The following is a 17311-nucleotide window of genomic DNA, read 5'->3' as shown; positions in this document are numbered from 1 at the left end:
AATATTAAAATATTAAGACGTCGACATTCAGGATTGGGGATAGGAGGCAGTTATTGCCACTGTACTACCACTGTACTACCGGCCGTATGAAGACAGGACTCTGGACATAGACACTAGGGAGAAGATGGCCTGAGCGGTGAACACATTCTGTGTATATGTCAAATTAGTGGAGGGAGGTGAGGGTAATCTTTATACCTAAGGTATAACGAAGGATTGAAAACACTAGTATGAACTTGTAGAACACCTACAAGTTGACGTTGGGGCTTGCCATTACTCTAAGCAGCTTAATATTACTCTATGAGGAACCAATTTGGGATAGGTAGAGGTACTTGGATATCATATAGAACGAAGCAGCGTCGTCCAGGCTGAGAAATTCGACTGTAAAATATTAGGAAGTGCTTCGATCTGTCACTAGTATATGGCAATATCGGACCAAAGCTCAAGGACTAGAATTAGTAAATGTGACAATGCACGTTATTGGATATCTTCTTATACTTTTTATTAAAGAATGCACATGATTATTATTCTAGAAATTCAAAAAAAGGTGGTACATAAATTCGCATTGCACTACTGATACATGCAGACAGATATTGAGATTAACAAGACTTTTATTAATGAAACATAATGTAAAAAAGATAAAAAAATCACACGACAAAACATGACGGAATATATTTGTTGCATAACCGCATTTCTTCAAAACTGCCGCACATCTTTTGGGCATAGAATTAATCAGATTTTCTACATTGTACTATGGCCGAATTTCCAAATTTTGCGGCAAAAAGTAGATTTTCAACATCATATTTTTAAAATTTTTTTATGGCGTTCGATAGCCGAAATTTTGGAAAGAAAAAATAGATACAAATAATGAAAGTTGACAACCCATAAGTAAAAATAATGTTGATAATGTGTAAATTTATTCTGATCGTGTTATCAATTGTGAAGCAATAATATTTTTATTAAATTAAACGTTGTTTTCCATAATATTCTTTCAATTAAATAAATCTTTGTATATGTATTCTATTACTCGATGTACATATGTATTTTAAACTGTTGTAAAGATATTTTGTAAATGTTTGTATTTGGCATTTATTTTGATATTTTTACTGAGTCATCTTTTTGGGACATTTTGAATAGTGTTATGGTCTTTTGTGGAGTAGAACTCCAGTGGATAACAACCTTTAAAGGAGTAGTAAGGGTTAATGCCATGTACAATTTTGTTTGCAAATATTTGCAAACTCACAACTTAATGCTGCTTTTGCAAAAGGTAAGATCATATGGGAGCCCCACGAAAAAACTGACACGACTTTCATAATTTTGTCTAAAGTTTATAGAAATGTATCAATCAAATTATAAAGGGGGAGTGTTATAGAGTAAGCATTAATTTTTTTTGAAAATCTCCCTTATAGGCGGCCTACTACAAAAAAGGGGACGTGGACCGCCCATTTTTACACAAATCGAATATTTTGACAGTAGAAGAATTAATACCAGATTTGATGAGTCTAGCTTGTCGGAAAATATTTTTTGCCGCTACTTTGGGTTTTTCGGTCATAGTGCGTTGTCTAATTTATAGATACAGTTTGTTTCGATCCTGATTTACCTTTCTATTTACTATTGTATTTCCCATAAATTTTCTATAGAGATAATGTGGGGGCTTCTGTTACAAAACCACCTTCGCCAATTTGAATGTGTGTTTAGGGTCATTGTGATGTTGAAATATTCTTTTTTGAATATGCAATTTTCGTTATTGGTTGACTTTTAATAAAAAAAAGTAATTGAAAATTAATTTTTCAATTACTTTTGAAAAATTTAAAATTTTCTACTGTTCAGTAGAAGCAAAAAACTATTTTTTTTGTTCATTACATTACAATGAAACAACTGTACGGATACAACTGTATTTTTTGGCTAAAGAGTAGAGAAAATGATAGCAGACTTTTACAGTGGGTAGATATGACCACTGCACATCGATTTCTTACAAAAAGTGCAAATTGAAAAATTTTGAGTTGACACTCTTTAGAGGAACCAGTGCGATATATTCAATTATCAAAATTAACAAATTCAATGTTCAAAATTCAGTAGCATGAATCCTTGATTCAATTATGAAATAACTGGAACCAATTCAATATGTGATAAATATTTGAATTTAAACTGTTTAGGAAATTGATTTTTCTGTGTTCATTTTCTTACTTTTTAGGATCAAAAATAATTATCTTTTTGTTTTTTTTTTACTTAAATCAGGGTTGGAAGTTTTCGTACATCTAATTTTTAAAAAATAAGCAAACTTGTTTTCCCAATAGAATTAGTATAGAAGCAATTTTGTCCAATGAGTTTTGGCCGACACTGTATATGTAAGTTAAATGTATAATTTGTTCATATGTCATCATCACGTAAACACCAGTACAATTCATTTTATACATCTGTATGTTTATGTACCTACGAGTATGTATATAATAAAATCCTGTTAAGGACATTTGCTTAGGATTTCTTTGCAATAGTATGTTTTTTGTCTGTGAGTTTGTTTACATTAACACAATTTTTAAAGAGAATAAAGAAAATGATATCAAATACAAAAGTACTTGTATACATATGTAACTATACAAAATATTTAGTTCTTTTAGATGTAATCATAGAATATACATATTTATACTTGAATATACTATCGATGGCTTAATATAGAAAGGTAGTATCTCAACTTTTAGTTACTTTACAGGAGAAGGAAAAAACTCAATAATAACAAAAAGAGAAATTGATAAAAAACAACGAAAAATTTATTATAAACCAAAAAAATATGCGTTCAACTTTAAATGATTTGGGGTTTTTTTTCAAACGATATTTTAAATGAGTTAGGGCTTTTTTATAATTACTGTAAATCTGTTATTCGTCTACATAGGAAACTGAATTTTTAAGGGAGGTATATTTGAGTGTTGTCTACCAGAATCATAGATGGGGGTACTGCACTAATTTTGCAGTTTGCACACTTAGTGATAGTGCAAAATTATTGCAATCATTTTGTTCATATTTAGTGCTGAGTTGAAAATTAGCAGCCTCACTAAACATTAGTGATAGTGAGTTAAAAAATTTTGCACTCAAAATTAAATTAAAAAATGCAATCATCAGTTTATTGCAACTTTTTTGTATGCACTAATTTGAGTGCAACTAAATTTTTAAGTTAAAAATGGTTTAAGTTTATTTCTGTATACTAATTTAAAACTTAACCCCCTGTCTATACCGGATAAATTTGTATCATGATAAACGTCAAAATGGTTGTGAAGATACAAAATTATCAGGTATAGTCCCCATTTATTAATATTATTGCTTCGTTATGACAAAATTGTTAGTGATTTTGCTCAGACAACTTTGTCTTGACAACAAACGTCATTGATAAATATTTGTCAAGTATAGACTGGGGGTAAGACTAATATTTCATTAAAAATAACAAAAAATATTTAAAATTTTTATTTTTCAAATTTGGATTCAACAATTTCATGACTTTTCATTTTTGAAAATTTAGTGATAGTGTTTAATGCATTGCACTAATTAATTGTAGTGCAGATTTTTGCACTAAATCTTCGTTTAGTGATAGTTAAAAATTATCACTATCACTATTTTTTTTAGTGCTAGTTAAGAAATAAGCATTATCACTAAAGCTGATAAAAAATAGTGCAAACTAAAGTTTTTGCAATTATAGTGAGTGATAGTGCAATGCTGATTTCAATCAACATTTAGTGCACTACCCCCAACTATGACCAGAATATGAAAAAACGAGATACGACCTTTCTATATTAAGCCATCGATATAGATATTTACATTAGGGTGTTTATTCTTTGGAATTTCAAGGAGTGCTGTGCTGTATTTTGCAGTACTTTTTTGTTTTAATGAAAAATCAGAATTTGAAATTTGGCCCCGGTGGTAAAATGTTTAATGTTTCCCGATTTCACTAAAATATTGAGTATATAGAGGGACTATATTGAATACCCTCTATCTTAGATTTTCATGTAAATTGCCGATAAGTTCTTATAAAAACTCATTTCTGTAGTGTTTCCAGTTACGTTTATTATTATGTTCTCATCCGACAAATACATGTCGATAGCTTAATATAGAAAGGTTTTTTTTTCTAAATCGGGATTTTTACATATTCTGGTAGACAAAACTCAAGTATACCTCCCTTAAAAAATTCAGTTTCCTATGTTGAAAAATAAGAGATTTACAGTAATTTAAAAAAAAACCCTAACTCATTTCATAAATTGTTTAAAATAAAAACCCCTAACTCATTTAATGTTGAATGCATATTTTGTGGTTTATATTAAGAAAAACAACTACTCTAAAGGTAATTTTTGATATATTACAATTTTTTAGTTGTTAGTTTTTGGCTTTCAATTTCAGATTTTATTGAGTTTTTCCTTCTCCTGTAAAGTAACTAAAAGTTGAGATACGACCTTTCTATATTAAGCCATCGATGTAAATTAAATATGTCAGTTGTTATACTCACTGAACATGTTTATTGAATGTTAAAAAAATATGTAATGTTGTATTTAAATTAAAATGGAAAAATAAATACAAAAAAATGTGTTAAAGTGCAAAAAAAAGAATTTTAATCGACACAAATTATTCGGTTTATTTGTTAGTCGAAAATCGGCAATTTTGAATTATTAGAACAATTAACCGACCAAAATTAATAGGTTAACCGATTAACAATTAACCGATTAAATACCCTAGTATATATTCATATATGTGAGGGACTATATTCAGTCCCTCGATATACAGTAATAATGATTGAGCAATAATATTCAGAATTTGTTGTGTTAAATCTGAGAAACAGTTTATACAAATTAAAACCAAAATTTTCGTTTTTCCGAAATCCTTAAAGATCAAATCACAGGAAAGGTAAATGAGTAAAAACAAATAAGTACTGAGATCGACAAATTTTTAATTAAAACTTTTAACCCAAGTATTATTTGATTTTTTTTTTTTTGGTCAAGTTACCTTAGTAAAACTGTCAGTTATTATGTTTGATGTCAATCTGATTAAAATGAGTGACCAGAAAAAAGTGCGTACTAAAATTATTAAATATTTTCAACAAAACCCAACTTGGTCCTACAAAAAGTTGGCCAAACAATCAAAGGTCTGCCTTCAAGCTGATTCCAATGTTATTAAACAGTAGCGGGAGAACTTGTACGTTGATAGAGAACCTGGTGCAGGTAGAAGGAATGGTCTACATGATGTTTCTATAGCCAATAAATAGAAAGCTTTTTCAAAAGAGCTCCCAACACATCCGGTAGGAAAGCAATCCGGTTAGCTTAATTTCGGTTAATCGGTTAACCGACACAAATTAATCGGTTTATTCGTTATTTGAAAATCGGCAATTTTGAATTATTCGAACAGTTAACCGACCAAAATTAATCGGTTAACCGATTAACGGTTAACCGATTGAATACCCTAGTATATACCCAACACCTTAGTATAAACAAAAACCACAAAAAATCGCAGGGAGGGAATAGAATAACTTTGTTCTAGAAACCATATGTGTAAAATGGATTTTAAACTTGTTGAAATTAAAAAATATCGTGGGACTATATTCAAAACCATCAATCTTTGATTTTCACGAAAATGACTTTTTGATGGTAAAATGTTCAGTAAAACAGCCCTCATCTATGGTGTGAATTTCATAACGAACATTTTTTTGTTGTTTTATTTGAATTTTTGTTATTTCTCTATCTTATACAATTAATTTGTTCCATAACACTGTACAACATTTTTCAGTTCATTGCTTTGGGACTCAATTCTGACAATTGCACGTGAAAGTAGCCCCAAAAATAAGAACTTCTGCATCATTAGTTTTGTCAAGTTGGCTGCCGTATTAATTTAATGGACATACGAATTTTTTTTCCTCAAGGTGGATTTTTATCACTTTTTCTATATTTTAGCACGGTTATATCTCGTATACCGTACGGAATATCTCTTTTGTGGCTGAAGCAAAGTTGTAGATATTGAGAAGAAAAAAAGTACGGAACGTACCCACCCGAAAAAGATGCATCCAGTGCCTTAAAAATCGCAATAATGCCCATTTTTTTTTAATTTTTTACCAATTTTTCACCTTTTTTGCTCAATAACTGGATTACAAATCCAATTATGGACTGATCACCATGAAATTAGGTCGTGTGATTTGTGTCTATATAAAAGTTATTTATCATGAATTTTGTATGTATACCATAATTTTTAACAGATTTATTCACTTTAAAGTGATTTTCGGAAGCTGGTCTTATATGGGAGCTATGAATAATTATGGACCGATCATAATAAAATTTTTTGACATGAATTTTGTATATATAAAACCTATTTGCAGCGAAATTTGTGTATATACATATATAAATTAAACATTTATGACCGATAAAGTCCAATTTCGGGAGGACATTTGTATGGGGCTAGGTGAAATAATGAACCGATTTCAGCCAATTTCGACAGTTTTCGTCCTTGGGCCGAACAAATTATATGTACCGAATTTGTTCATGATCGGTCCATAATTAGTCATAGCTTACATATAACACATGCTTCCGAAAATCACTTTAAAGTGCATAAATCTGTAAAAAATTATGGTATACATACAAAATTCATGATACATAACTTTTATATAGACACAAATCACACGATCTAATTTCATGGTGATCAGTCCATAATTGGATTTGTAATCCAGTTATTGAGCAAAAAACATGAAAAATTGGTTAAAAAATTTAAAAAAATGGGCATTTTTGCGATTTTTAAGGCACTGGATGCATCTTTTTCGGGTAGGTATGTTCCGTACTTTTTTTCTACTATTCAATATCTACAACTTTGCTTCAGCCACAAAAGAGATATTCCGTACGGTATACGAGATATAACCGTGCTAAAAAATGATAAAAATCCACCTTGAGGGAAAAAAATTCGTATGGCCATTAAACTAATACGGCAGCCAACTTGACAAAACTAATGATGCAGAAGTTCTTATTTTTGGGGCTACTTTCACGTGCAATTGTCAGAATTGAGTCCCAAAATCATGTGTTGTACTGTGTAATATTAATATTGAAACAGCAAACACATCAAATTATAAAAATGAAATTCAAAAAATCAAAACGTTTTTCTTCTGAAGTGTTAATAAAGTTGATAGGAATTTGAAGCCAAATTCATAAATGAAAGAAAAAAGTCCAGAACTATTATACTGAATCATAATATTTAAATTTTACACAAAGTTTGCAGTGAATCACTACTTACAACATTTTTTTTTAATTTCCGCTAGGTCAAAATCCACATTCGACATATGGTATCTAGGGAAAAGTTGCTTAGAATTCTTTTTAGAATCATTATCCCTACGATTTTTAATATTTTTTTTGCATTCATACAAATCGACCACCCTAATATGTATATTTGAATACAATTTCCTATACGAGTATACATATATACAAGTACAAATGTAGATACATCAATGTTTGTGCTATTTCCGGTTAATGTACTTATTTTAGGTTGAATGCAACAAAAATAATGTCGTTTTACAATAATAAAAAACTTTACAAGTTATAAGTTTACCATTCTGTACCAGTTCAACATTTAAGTCATGCAACATAATGTAATGAAATTCTTATTACGAAATTAGATCACACAAGTACGTTCAAACGTCTTACATACATACGAACATTTTAATAAAGTTTTAAATTAAAATTTCTAAATACATATAAATAAATTTGTTGTAAGCATATCGCTCATTTGCTGCAATACCGCCATAACTCTAAGGGGATTATTGTGTAATTCGATTCGAAACGAAACACTTTCGAAATACAATGTATAAATCATACAAATTCGAAAGAATTTCTTTTCAAAATTTTCAATTTTGAACTGAATGCTACAAAAAACATTTGTCTCAATATGCTCTTTCAGATAATTAATCTACAAAAAACCTTTTTTTATTTTCTGCTAAAATTCTGGTTAAGAGAGTTTTGTCGCTATCAGTGTGTCTAGTTTTCCATTTTCCATTTTCGATTTTAGACTTCGACTTTTGTTTGGAAAAGTTCTAAAATTCTTTTATTTTAATAACACCTACATAGTTTTTGTTTCCAAGTTTTTGCAGAAAAACGTTTTATTTTTCTTCGGGTTTTTTTTTATCATGTAATTTCAAGATTTTATGGTAAATGTTATTCAGAAAAATTAGTTTTTAAAATGTTACTCTTGTATTTATTATTTCATATTTCTTTTCGATATTTTCAAATACTATCTAAATTTCTTGTTATTCCAATGTTGTTCCAAATTCAAATTGATATTGATTTGGGGTCTGTTAAGCCAAAAATTACGTACATACAGTAGGGTCTAGATAAAAACAACTTCTCAACAAATCTATGTTTTGGAACGTCTTTGTATCTTTTTGCTAATAAGGACTGAGATCGTAAAGTTCTTAACACACGTTTTGCATTAAAATTTTTAACACAAGTATTATTTGATTTTTGTTTTGATCAAGTTACCTTTGTAAAGCATGTCAGTTACTATGTTTAATATCAATTATGTTCATTTGTTGTTAATCTGATTAAAATGAGTGACCAGAAAAAAGTGCGTACTAAAATTTTTAAATATTTTCAACAAAACCTAACTTGGTCCTACAAAAAGTTGGCCAAACAATCAAAGGCCTGCTATCAAACTGTTTCCAATGTTATTAAACAGTACCGGGAGAACTTGTCCGTTAATATAAAACCTGGTTCAGGTGGAAGGAATGGTCAACATGATGTTTCTAAAGCCAAAAAAAAAATAGAAAGCATTTTCAAAAACTCTCATCACCTCCGGTAGGAAAGTATTCCGGTTAGGTCAGTACTCGGACTATTTGGTACGAAAAGTTAAAGGCAATACAGGTTTAAAAGCATACAAGGCTCAAAAAGTTCCGGACAGGAATTCTGCTAACAATTTAGAGGTCAAAGACAGAGCACGGAAATTGAAGACAAATTTTATAAAAAAAAATATACCTGCTGTATAATGGATGACGAAATGTGCGTATGGAAAATTTTTCGCAGTTTCTGAGTAAAGAAAAGTTTAGGACCCAAAGGCAGACAAAATTTCCCAAAAAGTTCTTGGTATGGCAAGCAATATGCAGTTGCGGTAAAAAAGCCAAACATTTGTTAGAAAGGGCTCTTTAAATACCGAAATTTACATCAAGGAATGTTTACAAAAGAGGATGTTTCCACTCATAAGACTTCTTAATGTGTCCACTTATTTTTGGATTGATTTGGCATTTGTCACTATTGTAAGAATGTTCTTTAGTGGTACAAGAACAATAATGTTGTATTTGTACCAAGAGAGGCAATTCCTCCAAACTGTCTGGAGCTGAGGCCAGTGGAGAGATATTGAAGAGCACAAAAAAGGTGTCCAAAAATGTGGTAGATTTTAAACGGAGATGGACAACGTGTTCGAACAAATTGACATAAAGCACTATAAAAACCATAATGGCAGGGATTTCGAAAAAGTTTCAAAATTTCATCATTAGTGATTAGAACTATAAAAATATTTTTTTTTGTAAATTGTAACAATAATTTCAATCAAATAAAAAAAGATTCAAAACTGTAAGTTTAGTGGTTTCATTTTTATTAAAATAGTATATGTACACTGATGGACAAAATTCACCGCCATTTCCCTTTAGAATGTTTAAAGGACTACCACGTTATAAATATAATTGAAACACAAAATTTTATTTTTTCAACAAAAACAATAATTAATTTTAATTATACTTCAGTTAAAACATGTCTTTTTAACTTAACCTAATTTACAAATACGTAACGTGGCGGTCCTTTACACATTCTAAAGGGGAAATGGCGGTGAATTTTGTTCATCAGTGTATGTTAAAAATGTTTCGAACTCACTCCATAAAAATATAAAAAAAAATTAAATCGTATTATTTACTTTCACAGAAAAAAGAAATTCATAATTGGAATGAATTTTGTAATAAATATTATTAATCGAACTTGACTTTTTTTTCCCAAACTTATTTCATTCAAAATAAGAACATGTTCATAAATATTATAAAATTTTACATGACGGAAATTTTTGCTTTTTTTACTTAATTTTTTTAATAAATTGCATTATAATTGTATTATATAATGAATTAGTGCAAGAATATTTGCATAATAGCCATATATTGGCCAATATTTTAAGATAAAAAGGAGAATATCTGAAACTTAAAAATTATCATTAAACATAATAAAACATTCATAAATATAAAAGCATTTCATCCTCTTAAATCAATTTAATCATTTTCGCGCTTTTTATATCATTTTGTAGCTGAAAATCATAAAAAAAATAAAAATTTTCCATGAAAAATTTCAAATATTTTTGAACAACATAAAAATAAAAATGAAATTGAAATTATATTTTTCAAGCCTTCTAGATTTTATTTCAAAACATAAAATATAAAAAAATCATACTATTTAAGAAATTATTTATAAATGTTATGAATTGAAATCAATGAATTCGAATCATAATATTTATGTTGAAACTTTTTTCTGTGTTACTAAAAAATACCAAATATACATTGGTACTTTTTGGAAATTCTAACACTTTAGGGGTAATAACGGGAAAAAGCTTAATTGGCTTAATCCAATTTTGATAAAATTTTAAACTTTTGTTCCTATAGTCATAAAAAAATTACTAACTAAACCAATGCGTTTAATTAAAGAGGAGTAAATTGGAATTGCTTCTGAAAAAAATCAAATAAGAAAATATTCAAATAATAAAAGAACAAAATAATTTTCAAAGAGTTCACAACTAATTAGATAGTAATATAACAAAACTGAGAAGTTTTCGAAAAGTGGAGTTAGGTCTTTTAGATCCGGAATTTTTCTAGGATCAGTTCGCCAATAAGTTGGGTGTCCAACTACCTCTGGGATTCACCAATTGCGAACCCCAATTTGTATATTTGGCGTTGTAGTCCCCACATGCCAGAAACCGATCTCCTAGTGTTATAAAGAATTCTTAAAATTTCTCCTTGGACATCTAAAAACGTTGTGGGCAATATATAGAGCTCAGAGTCTAATTCTAGCGTAATAAAATGAGTAACCTGATGTATAATGGTTATATCTAATTGTAAGATGTGTCTCACATCGATGTTTTATTTAACATAATTTCCGATTTGTGCGGGCTTAAACCATTTGCATTCCAGAAACATATCTTTAAAAAATTAATTTGAATCACTTGGTTCTGTGCTCTCAGAATCTCTTATATTGTTTTTTGCATGGATGGCATATTTTGATTAAGAGAGGAAACATTCTGACATGGGGGACATTAGGCTTTTGATAACCCATTCTGTAAATACTGGCATATGATCTGGCTCCAGTATTAATTGCAGTTTCTTGCATATTTTGTTGTGATATTGGATGAGCCGCATTTATTTTTTCATTTTAAAAAAACTACTCCAGAGCTTAGTGAATCTAGATGTAGATTTCGAGTTTGTAGGTGTTAATTCAACTATTTCACCTCTGAAAGTAAGAACAACTAGTACTTTTTCGTTCTTCAAATGATACTTTTTGAATATTCTGTAATGACACTCTGCTACAAAATAACACTTTTTGACAGAACTTGAAAAGGGACCTAATGGAGGTTGTAGACCTAGGTGAGGACATACTAAAACCGTTTTCAAAGATTTTGAAACACACTCGACCGCTAGCAGATTAGCTCGGCCCGGTGTCGCCACCGAACTAACCTGTATTGTGATTCACTAACTTTTAACGAACCGACAATCGTAATGTTTATCGACATAAATAATCGCTTGCAGTAACGATAGTGTGATTCAGTAATTTATTTTTAACGATTGTTTAAGATATGACATCTCTGTCTACAAAATATCAAAATAAGCGAAAAGCAGAAAACCATTATTTGACGCACAATGAAATAATTAACCAGTGGTGTAGTGAGTACAACGTTGACTAGCAGTCGGAAGGTTGTTGGCTGCGACTTACTTTTTTTTATTTATTATTTTTGTTAATACATAATTTTATAAATAACTCTACTAACAAAACAAATTATTTGCATCCAAAATGTAAAGAATTACTTTTGGGACATCGGGAACAAAAATAAGTACTTCTTCCAGTTGAATAATTAGTAGTATAATCGCCAAATTCCCTTACTTTTCAGCATTTTTTTATATTTTGTTGTAAATATTCATAAGTTAAGTAAACAAAATTGTGTTTCCATTATTTTTACCTTAGTTCCAGCTACAAAAAGTGAAGATGGCGAAGAAAAAATTGTAAATACACTTTATCGATTAAATAAACACAACTTAAATTATTGTCGCTAACATAACGAAAGAAAAACTTCTTAAAATAACAGCTGACTTCAACCGACAGCAAATGTCGTTAAAAATGTTACTGAATAGCAAATTCGATAAATTTTCGTTATATTTATTTTAACAATACGATAATCGTTATAAGAGTTAGGGAATCGCTCTATTGGATCTCAGTAGCACTCGATTCACCGCGACCTGAAATCGCCGCCGCGGGATTAGGGTCTCCGGAGATTATGAGCCCCCGACCGGATACATGGGGCTCTGTTCGTTGTCATTCATTATCGGATGGACCGACATAAAAATTGCATTTTATACTTAGCTGCCAGGTGAAAGAACTGCCGCCCAATTTGGGAACAGACGCTGGATTTCGGACTCTGAATGGGAAAGGGACAGAGGACCCAGGGGATCAAGAAAACGGACATGTTCTGTCAAGAAGGCCCAAATCTCAGTGAAAGGGAAAACCTTCTGACAGAAACGTCAAGTAGCCGCCCAATAGGAGATATACAGACGCTACTTGACAAGGAGAAGGGTAGTTCTTAGTACGTGCTCACCATGAGCTCCTCTGGTATGGTTGTACCTGCCAGCACGGCCTGGTTCCTTGCACTTAAGCCTCTGCATCGCGTCCAGATGACTACCCATGAAAATATTTACAGAAAATACGCTTATCTCTATTAGTTGAAGGGATATTCAGGTTTATAGATTTATTTTTTTTTAATTTTGCTCGATCTTAGATACGGCGGACCTACGGAGGGTCGAAATTTATTTTTAAAATATCAGCTATATTGGCGATAAAATTCTAAATAAAAAAAACCTTTTAACAGTTATCTTTTCCCTATAAAATGTTATACGCATCCAAAGTTGGAATTTGTTAAAACACATGATCCTGAATGAGTTGGAATCCTCAAATGGAACTTAGTGACCTTTTGAACATTAGAGGCATTTTATCCTAAATAAGTGAGAATTCACAAAGGAAGACTTATTAGTACTTTTTCTTCATCCGTCATTGGTACTTTGTACTAAGCTTATATGGTAATGTGTGAGAGATAAAATACAAAATGTAAAATCACGCACACAAATTCCAATATTAATTTTTCATTTAATTAAGATTGGGGTGTTGAAGCGAACTGGGTCAACAAGTGTTTTTTTATTATTAAATTTCATTAAGATATCTCTAATCGTTCTCGAGCTACCGAATTATTTCTATTATAAAATGATTTTAAAGCACTGTGCGTTGGACTTTTATGTTGAAATGCCCAAATACAGAACTAAATTCTTCTGAGATTTATATTCATTTTGACATATCGCCAGTATATTATTGGTTTGACCCATACTCAGCACTTGTTATTGAGAAAAACGACAAAGAAGGTTTAGATAAACTTTTCTCAAAATTTACGTGATAGAATTTTTTTAAATTTTCACACTTGAATTCGACATAGGTTTTGAACAAAATTATAGATTTATACACCGTTATGTAAAATTGAAAAAAAAAAGTTATTAAGATTTTAATGTAACATTTCTGATCGTAAAGGCAATTTCCTGGGATTACATTGGTATAGCATCTAGAACCGAATCTAACGAGTTTTAATAAGCTATGTCATTGTCGCATCATAAAATAATATAATATGTATCTTCATAATTCTTTATGGTATTAAAACTGAGTAGCAGCGAAAATATGGGCACCGATTTTTATACATTTTGCATACAATTTGTTTAGGTCCAACCGATTTTGTCCCATTCCCTATTCCTAAGTTCACCAAGTTAAGTCCACTCGTTTCAAAGTTACCGCATTTAAAATGAGTACCTTTCAACCTATTTTAGTATTTTTGCATCACCCAGAAATATTTTGCGTTCCGTCTATCATTATTTTATTATTTTAACAGTAAGAATACACAACTAATTTGTGATTGTAAAAATACAAATAATTTCAACATTTTACTTTTACATTTACAGGTGAAATGGATGAACTAATTGAAAAGCTTAGAGCTACAAATGTTAGCCCCACCAACACTTCAGACAACACAACAACAATTCTAACCGAAATATCCGCCACAAAAGATCCAAAACTATTTGATAAACATGATTTGGCCGAATTCTTTCTGAATTTGACTCAATCGAACAATGTAAACGTGCGCAAAGAAGCTGCCAAATGCATAGCGGAGATAACAAAATCCGAAGTACAACGTAAGAAATTTACAAAACTTGAAATTATAAAAGTTTTCATTGATTGTCTGCGTAATGTTAACAACGAAACGGAAACAATGGAATTACCCATACAGATCTGTAGAGCACTTGGTAATATTTGCTATTTGAACGATGAAGCGCGAGATATCATACTCGATCTCAATGGAGACGTTGTTCTTATCAAACTGTTGGACATCACAGACGTTAGGGACAAAACGAATGCTTTGCAATTTATCAAAGTACGTGGTGGCCTTTTATCAAATTATTTACTTGGAGGCGAGGGTTTAGCAAAACGTGCCATGGAATTAGAAATAATGCAGAAAATTCAGAACATTATTGCCATTGGTGTGGAGAACGTTGAAGAAAATGAGGATTTATTGTTAAATACTCTACCCCTAATGAGTATACTCACGGAAAATGTGCCAGATTTGAATTTCGATGCCAGCCTAAACATACAACTGTCGCGTATACTGGCCGCATCTACAAATCCCGACTTAGCAGAAATGTGCCTTGAACTTTTACATTATCAGGCAGAGAATGATGATGTTAAATTATTGTTAGCAAAAGATGGCCTTTGTGAAACAATTTATCAATTGCTTGAAAAATATAAAACATTGGCGAGTACAAGCGAAGCAAGAGCGCTAATGAAATTGGCCTGTGAACTAATTGTGTTAATTCTCACTGGTGGTAAGATAATCTAATCTTCTCAAATTGTTGTTATTGTTATGAAATATTAATATTGATTCCCTAACAGATGAATCGATGCACTATTTGTATTCTACGTCGCTGCTTAAAAATATGCAAGATTGGCTGGATTCAGATGATGTTGATCTCCTAACTACGGGCGTTTTGGCATTGGGAAATTTCGCACGCACAGATAGTCATTGCATTCATATGGTCGAGAATAAGACCATGAATAAGCTATTGGAAGTCTTGGCGAAAAATAATGGCGTCAAGGACGATGTGCGTCTACAGCATGCTCTGCTGAGTACTTTACGCAACCTTGTGATACCGAAACCAAATAAAGGTGCTGTCATACAAGCCGGTCTTGTGGAGACTATACTGCCAATGTTGGAAATACACCAGCCGCCGGTCGTTTTCAAACTTCTAGGAACACTCCGAATGACTGTAGATGGTCAAGGTAAGTAAAATTGATTTCGAGTTCACATATGCTTAAAATATGTTTACATAAATTTCCAATTAATCTTTTAAATGAATTTACAGAAAAACTTGCTCTAGAGCTATTGAAAAATAAAAATTTAATTGAGCAATTGGTGCATTGGAGTAAATCATCCGATTATGCTGGTGTGACGGGAGAATCATTACGACTAATGGCTTGGCTTATTAAGCACGCATATCTTAGTAAAATCGCATATGCGTTGCCACGCAAAGGAGATGCACCCGCCGAACAGCTGGCCGATAAAATACCACCCATGGAATATGATCGCACCAGCCTAAATGAGTTCATAAGCAATGATTGCACCATTGAAGCTATGGTCAATATGTTAACCTCTCAGCATTTGGTAATGCAAAATGAAGCTCTCATTGCCTTGTGTATACTATGCGTTGTCTATCTAAGTTCATCCACGTCCCCGCCATCAGATGAACATGCCCAGCTGTTGCAAGATGCCTTTATAAAATATGAAGTGGGTAAAAAACTAGCTGAACTAATAAATAAATCATCAGACACAATGACAAAGGAAATCGTGGAAAATCTAGAGAACTTTACAAATCTGTTACGTACCTCTGACAAACTAGTTGCACACTTGGAACAGCATAATATAAGTGAACTACTAAAGTCTATACCAATTCTAACAGAATATTGCACAATATAAATTACATGCATGCAAAACCACTACAAAAGAATCAATCATTCAGTCAGTCAATCGATCGAGTGTTGCTGAATTTTTGAGTGAAACCAATTAATATTAGGACGCAATTTCATTTAATTTTTTTTATGTAGATTTGTTAATTTTTATACTTAAATTATTACGGGCTGAGACAGCAGTGGATTAGAAATGTTTCGATTTTCCAATTTTTAATATACATATGTTTTTATTTTTACGTTTAACATTAAGCTGAGATTAAATCACACCATATAAAACACTACATTTTCTAAGTATTTTTAAATTTTTTATATTTTAGAGTTTGAAAATGTTTTTTTGGTTTTTTTTATTAAAAAAGGTTAAAAATTTTATGTATTTAAAAAAAATCCTGTCAATAATGTTATTTTAATTGTGTGAAATAATATGTATTGCACTTCGTTTTTTTCACAAAAAAAATATAAATACTTTTGCACATAACACATACTTAATTTTGACTGCCAGAACTACTTTTTAAACTTAATTGAAAATAATAATTACACTTCGCAAGTTACAGGTCGTAATATGTAACAGTTAAATATTAAGTTATTCATAAAAGTCATACCATAACGATACACCAAAGTACTCGTTTTTGAACTTATTGCAAACAATTTTTAAAAATTCCTTATTATAACACTTGTAATCAATTGGAGCACTATGTGGTGAAATTTATACAAAACCTTTTGACAAATTCACCTTGGGTCGTCACCTTAAATACAAACGGACATAACTACACTTTTATTTTTACAGGAGAAGCAAAAAAACTTTATAAAATCAATAATAATAAAGTATTCTTGGCAATTTTTAACGTTGGAATTTCTTTAATAAAGTTGTAATTTTTGATCGCAGGTGTATAAATTGTAGCTACGTCCATTTGCATTTAAGGTGACGAAATACTATTTAGAGTCATTTAGACATTTCCATTTGTATTTCTTTTAATTTCGAAAAACTCACTACATATTTTAATTTTTGAATATTAAAATAATTG

The 17311-nt window shown here is 30.8% G+C and overlaps 1 protein-coding gene across 1 annotated transcript in view; it reads left to right on the top strand.

Annotated features, from left to right (window-relative positions):
• vimar (visceral mesodermal armadillo-repeats) overlaps positions 1-16551 on the top strand; it is a 46187-nt gene extending 29636 nt beyond the window's left edge. Inside the window, exons 2-4 of the mRNA XM_065511785.1 lie at positions 14231-15148; positions 15216-15602; positions 15686-16551. Coding sequence (XP_065367857.1) covers positions 14231-15148; positions 15216-15602; positions 15686-16296 — 1916 coding nt within the window. The 3' untranslated portion in view covers positions 16297-16551. The remainder of the gene's footprint in view (positions 1-14230; positions 15149-15215; positions 15603-15685) is intronic.
• The last annotated feature ends 760 nt before the right edge of the window (positions 16552-17311 follow it).

Source organism: Calliphora vicina, chromosome 5, assembly GCF_958450345.1.
Source record: "Calliphora vicina chromosome 5, idCalVici1.1, whole genome shotgun sequence".
Lineage (NCBI taxonomy): Eukaryota > Metazoa > Arthropoda > Insecta > Diptera > Calliphoridae > Calliphora > Calliphora vicina.
The sequence above is the reverse complement of the archived record's forward strand: the minus strand, read 5'-3'. Positions and strand labels throughout refer to the sequence as shown.